The following is a 15,146-nucleotide window of genomic DNA, read 5'->3' as shown; positions in this document are numbered from 1 at the left end:
GAGAGAGAGGGGGGAGAGAGAGAGGGGAGAGAGGAGGGAGAGAGAGGGGGAGAGAGGAGAGAGAGGGGAGAGAGAGGGAGGGAGAGAGGGGGAGAGAGAGGAGGAGAGAGAGGGGGGGAGAGAGAGGAGAGAGCGGGGGGGAGAGAGAGGAGAGAGAGGGGGGGAGAGGCATGTGGACATTTGTGGCCGAGCGACAGGGTGTGTTTCTGCATTTGTTTGGTGTGTGTGTGGTGTACTTTACAGAGGGCAGTACTGTGCTCCGACAACACTGGAATGTGTGGCACTGCTCAGCAAGAGGAAATACAGGAGCGTTGCCATAGCGATTAACAACTAAAAACAAAATCATAACTTTTGAATGTGGAGTCCTCCCAATGTGGTGCAAAATGATGCGTGTGCAATGAGGGTCCGGACTTTGCCAGAGAGAGAGAGAGAGAGAGAGAGAGAGGAGAGAGAGAGAGAGAGAGAGAGAGAGAGAGAGAGAGAGAGAGAGAGAGAGAGAGAGAGAGAGAGAGAGAGAGAGAGAGAGAGAGAGAGAGAGAGAGAGAGAGAGAGAGAGAGAGAGAGGGAGAGAGAGAGAGAGGAGAGAGAGAGGGAGAGAGAGAGAGAGAGAGAGAGAGAGGGAGAGAGAGGGAGAGAGAGAGAGAGAGGGAGGGAGAGAGAGAGAGAGGGAGAGGGAGAGAGAGGGAGAGAGAGGTATGTCGTGCGTTGGCTCTGACGTTTCCGCTGCTGATTCACTCTGGACTTGACCTTATCTCCTCCAGAGACAGAAAACTTCCCGACATCTGTTGGATCATTATATATTTACCTGAATGAAAGACCTACTATTCTAAAATCTATCACTATTACAAGCATCAAAATGAATTACCGTATTTTCTGGACTATAAGTCGCACTGGAGTATAAGTCGCACCAGCCAAAAAATGCATAATAGAGAAGAAAAAAACATATATAAGTTGCACTGGAGTATGAAATGCAGTTGCAAGTGTGAAAATAACAAATAATATCACATATAAGTCGCTCCAGAGTATAAGTATATAAGTATAATATAAGTATAAGTCGCACCCCGGCCAAAACGATGAAAAAAGGTGCGACCTATAGTCTGGAAAATACAGTATATATAAACATACAAAGTGTGACATATTCCACTTGTTTAGTCTATTTTAGTCTCCTCACAGTTGCGCTCGTCCTTCTTCGTCTGCAGTCGTTGTTTCACGTTTGAGTCTTTCGTTTCCCCGGCGATTGACGGTCCGTCTCGTCGTCCGCCCGTTCCTCGAAGCGCCGTGTCGTGACGTGGTTTCGTGCTGGTTTATTGCTGCGAAAACGTCGGCGAGGCATGCGAGAAATGTGTTTTGTCTGCGTGCCGCGCGTCTCAGAGCCGGCGTTCCTCTCCGCGCCGCCGTTTATTACTGATATCCTGCCACATACCTTGCCCTGCTCGCTCCTGTCTGCCCCTGCACTCGCACATGTGCAGCTGAGCCACCGCGGCTGCAGGTTCAAGTGTTTTATCTGCGTCAGACGGAAGGGTTTTCAAAGTCGGAGAACGTACTTAAGCCCCAGTGATCGATGAGCTTTAAACCTTAACCAAAGAAGACGTCATGGATTTATCTATTTGCAACGTTTGTCTGGATTAGAGTCGTTTTTAGGACAAATGTAACGGCTTTTCGGCTTTTTAATATTTCAGATCGGTTTCAGATAAAAAGCTTGGATTCAAATTGTTTTTTCAATACCGTATTTTCCGGACTATAAGTCGCACCTTTTTTCACAGTTTTGGCCAGGATGCGACTTATACTTATACTTATACATATATACTTATACTTATACATATATACTTATACTTATACTCCGGAGCGACTTATATGTGACATTATTTGTTATTTTCACACTTGCAACCGCATTTCATACTCCAGTGCAACTTATATATGTTTTTTTCTTCTCATGTATTTTTGAGGGCGGCAGGTGGACGACCCGAGGGCAGCGGGTGAGGGCGGCGGGTGAAGGTGGCGGGTTAGGGCGGCGGGTGAGGGCAGCGGGTCAGGACAGCGGGTGAGGGCAGCGGGTGAAGGTGGCTGGTGAGGGTGGCGGGTGAGGGTGGCGGGTGAGGGCAGCGGGTCAGGACAGCGGGTGAGGGCAGCGGGTGAAGGTGGCTGGTGAGGGTGGCGGGTGAGGGTGGCGGGTGAGGGCGGCGGGTGAGAGCAACGGGTGAGGACGGCGGGTGAGGACAGCGGGTGAGGGCAGCGGATGAGGGTGGCCGATGAGGGCGGCGGGTGAGAGCGGCGGGTGAGAGCGGCAGGTGAGAGCGGCGGGAGCAGCGGCGAGAGTGATGTCATAGTCAGACTCGTGAAGAGCAGAGGGAGTGAACCAGGAGTGTGTGAGGTTATCATCAGAGAGATAAGGCACGTTTATCAAAGACTCGCCTCCTCTCGACTCATCCTCAGGCGGGACGGGGGGTGGGGGCGTGTCCTGGCTTTAGGGGGGCGTGGGGGTGTGTTTGGAGGCGGATGTGGGCGTGTCGCAGTGTCGGGGATGATCACAGTACAGAGCCAATCTGCTGAAAGTGGGAAATCACTATTATGGATCTGATCGTTGATGGGAGGAGTCACGTTATTTTACATATATTTTTACAGCAAAAGTTATATTACCATTGCTTTGGTGTAAGTGTACAGCTAAATACTATTAATGATGTAAGTAAAGTATAAATATGAGTACTATATGATTAAAAAGGCTAGCAAAAAATGAGGTATTAAGTAAAAACATTTTCAAAGAATTAAGATATAAAAGTTCTTAATAGCAGTTCTGTCTTCTGAAATGGAGCAAAGGATCATGGTCTATGTCGTTCACGATGCATTTCAGCAAAGAACTTATCATCCTGAATATTGTTTTATTTAGCCTTACTTAAAATGCATTAAATGTCAAAAATGTTGTGAATGTGAGAAGTTTGATGAGATGTAAATACTTATTTGACGAAGATTTTTCCAGTGGTTTCAATGTCGTTTTGAGGTAATTTATCTCAAAGTAAATGACAAATGTTCTCGACACATTGGCAAATAACTTGGTTTAGAGTCATAAGTAAGTCATGTATTGAAAAAATCTGAACAATAATTGAGGCCCATTTACATTTAGATCAAAACTGGTCTGAAATGAAGATTAATATAATGAAATCAAGACTTTTCAACTCAATTATTATTGTTAGAATTTGATATTTGGTTTGATATTTTATACAATATTACAGTTTGTCAGTTACTGTTACATCCCTAACTATAACACTCTGCTTACCTGGATTAAGTCAACTTCTGGTGGCAATTGAATGATATGTTTTTGTGGATTATTCATATTCTTATCCTTATTTTTATGGTATTTTGTGGTGATTTTGCATGTTAATGAACGACACGTGACACAAACACGCACTTGTGTCCTCAACCGTTAAACAATAGACTTCATCTGTTTATTATTTCTTTAACTTTAATGTAAAAAAAGAAAGAAAGAAAGTAAGAAACACCCTCAATTAAAGTTTTTGGTGTCAAATACTGCACAATGTTGATTTTTATGTCGTAACCACAAAACCACATATACATCGTTACATCCGTCGTTTTTTTTTATCATTCTTTTTATATTTTAACAAACAACGGTGCAACATTTCCACAGAAAAGCTGACTGAAGTGTCTTGCTCACCGGAACAAAAACATTTCAGTAGCAGGAAATAGACCCGCAGCATCCGTGTCGCCGCAATGAAGTTCCCAGCTCAATCCCTCAATCTGAATTCAATTACCGTTTCGCCGCTTCCTCGCCGAGGGAACGCTTGTTGACGGGTTCGGTTCTAACGTGGCGTGGATTCCCTAAAATCATAAAGCAACTTCTTAAATTAAAATCCTGGTAAACTACTCGACGCGCTCGGCATCTGCCTCCGTGATTTAAAGGCGCCGTCGGGACCTGTCAATCCCACCCCAAAAATGCGGTGACAAATTCTGAGACATTCGTTTATGATTTCTCCTCGTAAATTATTCGTAAACGTCGACGCTTCGTGAAATAAAATCTGCGTTTCCTCTTTCACTCGCACGTCTGTTACTGTCATTACACCCCGGCCCATTCATATAGATGCACTCTTTCTCCCCCCCATCTCTCCTCGTCATCATTTAAAGATGCACTGTGTGACTTCTCCGGCGATAGGTCCGCCTCCTGCGATAGGTCCGCCTCCTGCTTGTCTCCATGGCGATGTTATTGCTGTCAATCTCTTTGTTCGAGGTATTATCCTGCAATAGAAGCAACGGTTAATTGAATAGACGTTTGGGTTCGTACAATAGTTTGCGTTATTATTTATTTTCTTAGGTTTAGTCGCCGAGAGAAATCATCAGGTTCAATATTTGTGAATTTATCTTTGAAATTTTTTTTCTTCTTTTTTTTTTTTTTAAGAATAAACCAATCAAAACGTGTGTGTAAATAAAGATACAGTCCAGTAACATTGTCTAAAGAGAAAAAAGGGGAATAAATAAATAAAAAGAACGGAAAAAAAGAAAAAAAGAAAGAAAAGAAAGTGCGGAGTGGGCGGAACCAGAGAAAATACAAAGTGTGTATTGTTTGAGATGACCGTTTTTAGAATAATGCATCCAAATGAAAATAAAATTCAAGGATAGATCACCTGATCCATAATGTGAGTCCCATTTCGTCCAGTTTATGTCGAATTTGTCCATTTCCAATTAGTCCATATGTGATTTTATCCATTTTCCGTGTGTCCATTATGATGTCGGTCCAGTCCTTTATTGTTGGTGCAGTTTGTGTCATCCATTTTTTTGTGATGGCCTTTTTCCCGGCCGCCAAAAGTGTCCTCCAGAGAAATCCAAAGTCCGACGCAATTGATGGAACTCGCGATGGAAGGTCAAAACAAAACAAAAAACGTTACAGTGGAAAGCCGCCGCGTTTGCTGTTGGCGTGCTCAACGTCTGTAGACATTAGCTAAAACATTGTCAAAAAGAAGAAAAAATGTAACCTGAAACAACCTTATTAATCCTTATGAATAAACGTTTTTAGCATCTTAGAGTCTCCATTGGCTCTTGTGCACCATTTGAGGTCACGGCGTCTTCAAACTCTAGATTAGAACGTGAACTCAAACTACTGTACTGTACACCACGCAAAGCAATGACATCTCCATGGAGACACGAGCAGGTGCTGGACCCGCAACCAGAAAGAATGGATAAAGCAGAACTCAGTAACTTTGTTGATAGAGCTCCCCCTGCAGCTCTCTTATGAAACTACATTGTCAGAGAACAGACTTTAGCGAAATCCGACAGTATAATCACACACACAAACATTTAAAATTGCCAAACATCCAAGGGAAAAAAAAGAGCCAGGGTTTCTCAGGAGAGTTATCGTCAGGTCGATGTCGGTAAATGTTGTAGGGCTGGTTTTCCGACAGCAGGGGGCAACGACCCACACTTCAAACGTCAGAAAGTCCAAACTTTTACTCAGTTCACCTTTAACCGCAGTGTAGACTCATCTCCAGATATACAATAGAGAAGGTTAATTGTCAGTAGTACCTGGATTAGCCTATTGTGCACGTTTTAGTTAAGCTACACTTTATTTAACCCATAAAGAAATGTGTTTTCTGTATTTGACCCGTCCTTCGATGGGACAGCCCGTCAGGCGCAGGGACCGTCTCCTGATCTCGAGCGTCGCTGGAGAGTTTGACCTATTGTGCGCCTTCGCTTTGTGGAACAACGTATTTACATGTGTTTTAACCTTTATTTAACCAGGTAAGAACCCAGAGACCGAACCCTCTTTTTCAAGACAACATTCCACAGCAAACTCCTCAGAGAAAGACGCCAAACCCAGAACCTTTTTGCTAATCGATCTACCGCCGTGCACGCTACGGTCGACCGAGGAAGCCGAGCACCACGACACAGGGAGAACATGCACGCTCCGTACAGACAGCTCCAGGAACCGGGGGAATAAAGATCTTACACATGAACTCTCCGCCCTTCGCTCGCCCGCCGAGGTCCAAGCGCCACGGTTCATCTCGTCCCTGAACGGTCCCCTCGTCCCTGAACGGTCCCTTCGTCCCTGAACGATCCCCTCGTCCCTGAACGATCCCCTCGTCCCTGAACGGTCCCCTCGTTTGTCCGTCTCCCGTCTGTCTCCTGCTGGAAATATACGTCTGCAGTGATTCAGCCACAAAAACACGTAACATCTGTAGAAAGCATTGCGTTTGCGAGCTTGTTTTCACAGCTGTGGGAGACATGGCGCTCTGAGCAGAAGAGACATACCACAAATGTGACACTCAAACGTCTGCAGATATTCATCAAACGCAAACAGGCTTATCTCGCGGTTCAATTTGACAACCGTTTTCTCACTTTTTCACTAAAATGCGGTTTGGTTTTCGTCATCTATTTATTTATTTCGTATGTTTGGTGTTTATTTATCTCCCCCCTTTGTACACTTACGAATTTACACCTCGTTTCGTAATATAATTCTGATAAATGTAGAGTTTTCTTCAACACGACCAAAGAAAAAAAAACTCTTTCTTATTCACTTTGGTCAGTTTTGTCGACGTAAAAGTGACGGTGAGACACACATTAACGCCGGCTTGTCTTGTGTTGCAGAAATCGCCGACAACATGGACGACTTCACTTTCCAGGAGCAGCTTCTGACCCCGCGCTTGGCCGCGGGGAACGTGGACGGCGTGTCCTCCAACGCCACGGTTTGGAACAACGCCCCGGGTTCTCTCGTGTCCGTCGTTGCTCTGCTTGGATTTTGTCTACACTGACCTGTGGCTTCTCCAAAGACTTCAAACTGTCCCGGCCATGTCCAAGATGAACGCCATTGGACCATTTCATCGTGTAAATATGAAACATCTGATACATTTTTGCATTTTGGACTCTTTTAGTAGATGAATAGTGGACCAATGGACAGTGATGTAACGTGACTGAGGAAACAATGGACCTATAGTGAAGATGAGTTCAAGATGTACAGAACATGCACTGAGATGATAATATGAACGACTGCATTTTTATATCATCTTGGATTATTTATTTATTTATTCATTCATTCATTCATGTATTAATTAATTTATTCTTTTTTTTTTTCATTTTATAAAGCGCAGGTCATAAAATACAGGCTTTATTTACACTGTTCACATGGAGACACCTGTAAATTTATACCAAAACTAACACACAAGACACAAACAATATAATGTTCCTTGGAATCTTGCTCTTTTTTGTTTTTAATAGAGCAAAACTCCTCTTCACATCCAGTTCACAGGGTTCAAGCTCGTCCAAGCTGTGGGAGCAGCATAACTAAATGCTCAGTCCCCACGTGAGGGACAAACAAATGATAATAATGTGAAGCATGTTGTCTTTCAGAGTAAACCAGTGAAGGGTAAGTCCACCACAACTGTCAATAACAACACAACAAATATGAATGCACAATGAGCAAAAACCTACGTTTAAAGAGACACAACAGGCAAAACATTCTCTTTTTTGTGCCAGTTTTGGTCATTATGGTTCTTCTAAGTGTATACTCTTAAAATATCTATTTCCAAATTTCAATTTGTATGTGATGTTTTCAAGAAGATTTAGCTTACTGAAAAACTAAATGTGATTTACAAAATTGTCTCTTATCCATTTTCAGATTGATTTGCCCCAATTTGTGCATTTTTTACACATGAAATAAACCTCTTTGTATCTGAAATCCCAACATGATTAACATTTTATGTAAAGTAAGTAAACTAGAAAGAAATTCCAATTCTTTAATTTGAGATGATTTCACCTGCAGTGTCTTGCCTTGAAATGTTGAATTAGATTCATTTACTTTGATAAAAGGACATTTCTGAAGAGTGAGTTGTGCATTTTGATCCATCGTTACTTAATTTATTTAGAAACACACACAGTTGTGTGTAACTATAAAAAGCCTTCGTCTGAACCTGGTCCACTATTTATCTGCTCAGACTCTTGTACAGCACAAACGATGAACGATGGATCACTTCTACTTCACAATCATCACCACCGGGAATCTCTTTATAAAGCTCTCCCTGCATCACGTCTGCACTTCTGACTTATCGCCCGTCTCTGGTCTCTGGTCTGGTCTCTGGTCTGGTCTCTGGTCTCTGGTCTCTGGTCTCTTCTTTGGTCTCTGGTCTCTTCTCTGGTCTCTGGTCTCTTCTCTGATCTCTGGTCTGGTCTCTGCTCTCTGCTCTCTGCTCTCTGCTCTCTGCTCTCTGGTCTGGTCTCTGGTCTCTGGTCTCTGGTCTCTGGTCTCTTCTCTGGTCTCTGGTCTCTGGTCTCTGGTCTGGTCTCTGGTCTCTGGTCTCTTCTCTGGTCTCTGGTCTGGTCTCTGGTCTCTGGTCTCTGCTCTCTGGTCTGGTCTCTGGTCTCTGGTCTCTGGTCTCTTCTCTGGTCTCTGGTCTCTGGTCTCTGGTCTCTTCTCTGGTCTCTGGTCTCTGGTCTCTGGTCTCTTCTCTGGTCTCTGGTCTCTGGTCTCTGGTCTCTGGTCTCTTCTCTGGTCTCTGGTCTCTGGTCTGGTCTCTGGTCTCTGGTCTCTTCTCTGGTCTCTGGTCTGGTCTCTGGTCTCTTCTCTGGTCTCTGGTCTCTGGTCTCTTCTCTGGTCTCTGGTCTCTGGTCTCTTCTCTGGTCTCTGGTCTCTGGTCTCTTCTCTGGTCTCTGGTCTGGTCTCTGGTCTCTGGTCTCTGGTCTCTGGTCTCTGGTCTCTGGTCTCTTCTCTGGTCTCTGGTCTGGTCTCTGGTCTCTGGTCTCTGGTCTCAGTTCTGGTCTCTGGTCTCTGGTCTCTGGTCTCTGGTCTCTGGTCTCTGGTCTCTGGTCTCTTCTCTGGTCTCAGTTCTGGTCTCTGGTCTCTTCTCTGGTCTCAGTTCTGGTCTCTGGTCTCTTGTCTCTTGTCTCTGGTCTCTGGTCTCTGGTCTCTGGTCTCTGGTCTCTGGTCTCTGGTCTCTTGTCTCTGGTCTCTGGTCTCAGTTCTGGTCTCTGGTCTCTTCTCTGGTCTCAGTTCTGGTCTCTGGTCTCTTGTCTCTGGTCTCTTGTCTCTGGTCTCAGTTCTGGTCTCTGGTCTTCTCACAGTCCTGGTACAGCTGCTTGTGGTACATTGTACATTTTCTCTTGCTTGTGTTCAGTGAAAGATGAAGCCGCTCAAAATGCCACTCAGTAAATTTACATGCCGGTTCAGACAAAATAGTGAAGCAAAAATGACATCTGTCGACTTTTCCACGTTTGTTTTAGCTCCTTTAACATCCCAAACCACAATCCTGTCCTGTGATTGGTTCATTTGGTCTGATCCACCAGTGGGAACGTCTTAAAGCTTAAAGGACACATATTATGCATTATTTGTGTTATTTAAAACATGCTCTTGAGTACGTTTTGGCTGCGTCTCCTATTTTACAGCTTAAAATAATGTACATATTGAAAACCGCATACTTTTATCCGCCAGCTCATCGGGATTTTGAGTTAGCGCGCCATCTACTGGGGGAATTACCATGGGGAAATAAACAAAAATGTACAATAATGTAAGCACGCAATTGTAATGAATGGGATTTGAGGCAGAAATGAAATAAAAAACCATGAAAACAACACAGGAGACTGGAGCGCTGCTTTTGACATCACAACTTTGAGAAATGTGAACCTTGGATCAGAGGGAGAGGACCTTGTAAACAGGGTTAATAAAACAAGCTTGAATTAAACTAAATAAAACTCTTAATGTGTGCTTTCAGCTGAAGTCTCATGAGTTTGTTTAACACGTATAACTCAAAATTCTGTCTACAGAGCTCCGCCCACTCCTTCTAATGGTCAGCCTTCAACCAATCAACTCTCAGAAGAAGACATTATTATTCGTCAGATGAAGTTGTAGTAAGCGCATGTAAACTTACTGACTGCTTTGTAATCCTGGCACTTTTCTATACACAGATGTAAAAAAAAAAAAAAAAAGACTTATTGAGACCTATTTTCTCTCTCGTTCTGTACAGACGTCAGTGTATTTATTCCTGTTGACACTTTTGCTTTTCGAGGCAGATTTCACATGATTTCGTGGTTTGCGGCGTGAACAGGGCGCGGCCACTTTGAGCGCCGTTTAAACAAGTGTACATAAAACATTGCGGATGATTTTTAATGACTTTGTGATGTAAATCCCATGTAAATATAAAGTAAATGCTGCATTCGCGTCCCACACAGAGATCCGAGGACACACAGCTAACTTCTCAGTGATTTTCTAAGATTGTGACATATACAGCACTGAACGGGTCTCAGTCAAAACGCAACCCCATTTTTTTTGCGTCACTGTATTTTAAACTAAAATACCGGTACTAGCTAGAATGTGTTAGTTTGCGCAGTAAAATGTTGTGACGGCGCCGTTGTGTCATGATTTCAGAGAACCGGCAGGGGTCTATACAACTCTATTCACTGTTTTTGATTGACATGCAACCAAACGGAAAGTTGTGAATTTTTTGGGTTGGAGATTGGGTGATGATTGTATCTTGTACAATAAACGCGTCATGCTTTACCTTTTGTGCCCCCGTGTCTTTTTTTAATACATTTTTTTAGTTATGCCCTGATTTATTTCATATTATTTGTAGGTTTCCGGCATAAGGAAGGTAAGGATGGTCCTCTGTTGTCATGGGAATAACGCAATTAAAATCCAAATGTGATCGCTTTTGAATCCTCAATAAATCTTCAAATCAGAACGGAATCATAATTAAAATGAAACCCACGGACAGAGCTCAATAGTCCTGCACACTCTGAAGCCCGCTGTGGTTCCGGAAGTACTTTTTCCATTCTTTTTTTTTAAATTTCAAATATTACCGTGTTTTCCGGACTATAAGTTGCACCTTTTTTCATAGTTTTGGCCGGGATGCGACTTATATTTATACTTATATACTTATACTTACTCTAGAGCGACTTATATGTGGTATTGTTTGTTATTTTCACACTTGCAACTGCATTTCATCCTCCAGTGCGACTTATATATGTTTTTTTCTTCTCTATTATGCATTTTTTGGCTGGTGCGACTTATACTCCGGAAAATACGGTAATACTGTAGTTAAGATGCACATATAAAAGTAAAAGTTTTGTGAAATGTTTTATGGTGGTTTATACAATTTCAGAAACCTTTTTAGTGGTCTTTAGTTAACATAAATTAGCCCAGAGCAAGCTTTCAAATGTTTATGTATGTATTTATGCATATATTTATGTATTTATTTATTTATTCAAATGTCTATGGGAAAAATGCATGGGCAGTTTACTTCCAGAACAACATGGCGAGTGGTCAGTGTTGGGTTTTGTGGACTTTACATTAAATGCGTGGAAACAGGGAATGCTCTGATGCCCTGTACTTGTGTGCGGGTTCAATCCTCCAACAGAGGGCGCATGGACCCCAGCCGCAGTGACGCTGAGGAGGGAAGCTGTAAAAGTAAGTTCTTCATGAATATTGGACTGGGATTATTGAAACACTGTGGAATGTTTTTGTATGCGGGCCTCAAAACTCCTGTCATGCACAATAAATGGATACCTTTGGACTCTTGGCTGCAGGGGAAAAGTGGATGACACAAACTGACATTTTGTTTTAAGATTCACACCTCAAAATGGACCAATTTGACAGACTTTGGACCAAATAACACTCATTGCATATTTAAGACAATTTGTAAATGTTAAGATCTCTCACTGTCTTGTTTCTGTTCAGTTCTTTAGTGTTACATTTAAATTGAAAGGAAAAAACTAAGAAAAGAAAGTTAGAATAGAATAAAAATATGCAGTACTTGTCAGTTTGTGGGATACAGACTAAAAACACTGGATTACTAGAGGAAATGACTTCTTAACATGGCTTAAATAATTAAAAAATACATTAAATTAACATATCCAGTCCTCTCTGATAGATTATTCATGATGTCCCAGTGTGAAGTCTGTTTGGGCCACGCTGGGGGAAGGGCCGAGGTGATAATGACCTGAAGTGTCACACACAAATAAACCCAGACTAATAATTAACTCTAATGTAGATTTAATTAGACCTGCTCATGCCGATGTAAACGGCACTTTATGCGTCCACTCATGGTAAGTCCAGTTGGCCTTTTCTTTCAGAAGTGGCCGAGAACAACCATTTCAGGCTCAGAACACCACAGGGCGCGGGCAATTGTTGTCCCCCCCCCCCCTTTGGAACGGTTCGGGACGATCTAGAAGTGTCTCCAGTGCCGTAAGAGGACTGCACCCACCAGTGTGAGGGGTCCGAAGGGGGCTGTGAGTGATGACTGGACAGGAGAGGACGCAGAAGAAAGACAATAAACATATTAATCACAAATCATCATTTCTCATCGATGTCTAGCTTGATGTTGAATAAAGTGCTGTATTTCCAATGTTGAGGCCCAAGTGCTTAGCCAAACAAAGCTAGCAAAGCGCATTAGCAACATCCGTTTCCTGTTTATCGACGCACGGCGCTCCCACACAAAATTCTATGTCTCAAGCTCTCGTTGCGTCCAACACGGTCCAAACCCAATGCAGTTCACAAAGAGACGTTAAAATGTGACGCGGAGAAGTGGAATAAATGCAGAAAAAGCTGACAGTAACCCAGAAGTGTAATTTTACTTCAGTCGCTGAGATCGGCCTGATGATTAAAAAGTACAACTCGGGCTATAATTTACATTTGATTAACTAAGTTTATTTATGTGATGTCAGCAGCTCATGAACAGAACCGCCCCGGGCCGGTCGAAGCGTGTAATGCCGAGGTCTGAGCGAGAAAACGGTAAGTGTAAGTCTTAGTCCATCCATAGAAGGTTGACCAAATGTGAACACAGTGGTCTAGAATGTAAGGTCAACCACAGTTACAGGTCAGGTCTGTGGAGAAGTGATCCAGCTCACAGCAAGAATACAGGTTCAAACCTCTTGTGCTGAGGGTGTGTTTTTAACCTCAATTCAAACTGTTTTTAAACCCTTTGGAGTCCGATTGTGGTCGGATGGAACCTAGTTTGAGCATTTGTTGGGTTTTTGACGATTATTTTTAAAAGCTGGAGGTAAATTCACTGAAGAATGTGACTTTTGGACTTGTAATGAAGTAAAAAAGTCCAGGCGGAATCAATATAAAAGTGCTATTTTTACGTGATTTTTATTTGTGGGTTGCAGCAGACTGAGAGGTATTTCTGAGCAGTAAAGACTTAAATGCAAGCACGATCAGTTAATGCCATACTGTGAAACATTCCGGGACCCTCATCAGAAAAGTTACACTCTTCTTTAAAAAGGATAACGATAGGGAAGGAAATAAGGTTTACATTTTCTGTTAGTGTGATTATAAACTGAATAAAAGAATGTGTAAATGTAAGTGCGTTTTTTTCATCTTAACAGTATATGAAAAAACAAAGTATGACTAATCGCATCTGGACATAGTTTTGCAATCAGTTCTTGTCGTTCATCCAAAAAAAAAAAAGAAAGAAAGAAAATTGTTGCCTCATCGACTTACTGAGCTCGACCCATTTCTTGTGCGTAAAGTTACAAACGTGATCCTGCGTTTTCGTTTTCCCCTTAAACATTTGCGCACGCGGGAGGGACGGCTATAGAAATAAAGATACTTATTCTTACATAAGGCCCCAGACTGAGCGAGGTCCTCCTGCTGTTTTACGCCCAAACTTTGAACAGATTTAGGTCAGAACTTTCTCAGAGTGAGTGATGGGCTCAGCGGAGCGTCTGGACTGGACTCTAAATGTTACAGGTTTAACAGAGGGAGACCCGGGCCCGCACTGCACGAGCCAGAACACCACACGGAATAGTTTTCATTGTTGTATTTTCATTTACAGTTTTAAAGTTGTACTGCACAATGTGACTTTTCTGGTGGAAAGGGATTTAACGAAAAGAATAAATGTGAAAACATCTTACATTTTATTTTTTTTGCAACACATTTTCCTTTGACTCTGTTTAGACCCTTTTTAATATCCTGTTCAGACCCTGTTTAGACCCTTTTTAGACCCTGTTTAGACCCTGTTTAGATTTAGACCCTGTTGTTATGAGCCTGTTTAGACCCTGTTCAGACCCTGTTTAGACCCTGTTTAGACCCTGTTCAGACCCTGTTTAGACCCTGTTCAGACCCTGTTTAGACCCTGTTCAGACCCTGTTTGGACCATGTTTAGACCCTGTTTAGACCCTGTTCAGACCCTGTTTGGACCATGTTTAGACCCTTTTTAGACCCTGTTCAAACCCTGTTCAGACCCTGTTTAGACCCTGTTCAGACCCTGTTTGGACCATGTTTAGACCCTGTTTAGACCCTGTTCAGACCCTGTTTGGACCATGTTTAGACCCTGTTCAGACCCTGTTTAGACCCTGTTCAGACCCTGTTTGGACCATGTTTAGACCCTTTTTAGACCCTGTTCAAACCCTGTTCAGACCCTGTTCAGACCCTGTTTAGACCCTGTTCAGACCCTGTTTAGACCCTGTTCAGACCCTGTTTAGACCCTGTTCAGACCCTGTTTAGACCCTGTTCAGACCCTGTTTAGACCCTTTTTAGACCCTGTTTAGACCCTGTTTAGATTTAGACCCTGTTGTTATGAGCCTGTTTAGACCCTGTTCAGACCCTGTTTAGACCCTGTTCAGACCCTGTTTAGACCCTGTTCAGACCCTGTTTGGACCATGTTTAGACCCTTTTTAGACCCTGTTCAAACCCTGTTTAGACCCTGTTCAGACCCGGTTCAGACCCTGTTTAGACCCTGTTCAGACCCGGTTCAGACCCTGTTTAGACCCTGTTCAGACCCTGTTCAGACCCTGTTTAGACCCTGTTCAGACCCGGTTCAGACCCTGTTTAGACCCTGTTCAGACCCTGTTCAGACCCTGTTTAGACCCTGTTATTACCCTTTTTAGACCCTGTTTAGACCCTGTTATGACCCTGTTATGACCCTGTGATCCAGTTTAAAGCCAGTTCGAGGCTGCAGTGAGTGTGATTGATGTGCAGACGGACCTCTCGCTGCACATGTGTTCTCCGGTGTATTTCTCTCTTCTGAAACAGGGAGGAATCCTGACGGACAAATCAGGACAGGGCAGAGTGAGCTGAACTGAGAAAGAAGTGTAAAAGTACAATAGTATTACTTCAAATCAATGTGACTAAAACACTGTAAAATTCAGTCATAATCATTCGAATTGGACCAAAACACAATTGCAAAGTTCATATTTTAATGTTGTGTAATGAGACAGCC

General features: G+C 43.0%; 1 protein-coding gene across 1 annotated transcript in view; it reads left to right on the top strand.

Moving 5' to 3' along the window:
* Positions 1-6,967, top strand: part of LOC140350584 (glypican-3-like) — a 33,932-nt gene extending 26,965 nt beyond the window's left edge. The window contains exon 2 of the mRNA XM_072436159.1: positions 6,589-6,967. Within this exon, the coding sequence (XP_072292260.1) occupies positions 6,589-6,752 (164 nt within the window). The 3' untranslated portion in view covers positions 6,753-6,967. The remainder of the gene's footprint in view (positions 1-6,588) is intronic.
* The last annotated feature ends 8,179 nt before the right edge of the window (positions 6,968-15,146 follow it).

This window comes from Eucyclogobius newberryi, unplaced genomic scaffold, assembly GCF_026437365.1.
Source record: "Eucyclogobius newberryi isolate DKJ021-1_F unplaced genomic scaffold, fEucNew1.0.hap1 SCAF_73, whole genome shotgun sequence".
Lineage (NCBI taxonomy): Eukaryota > Metazoa > Chordata > Actinopteri > Gobiiformes > Gobiidae > Eucyclogobius > Eucyclogobius newberryi.
The sequence above is the reverse complement of the archived record's forward strand: the minus strand, read 5'-3'. Positions and strand labels throughout refer to the sequence as shown.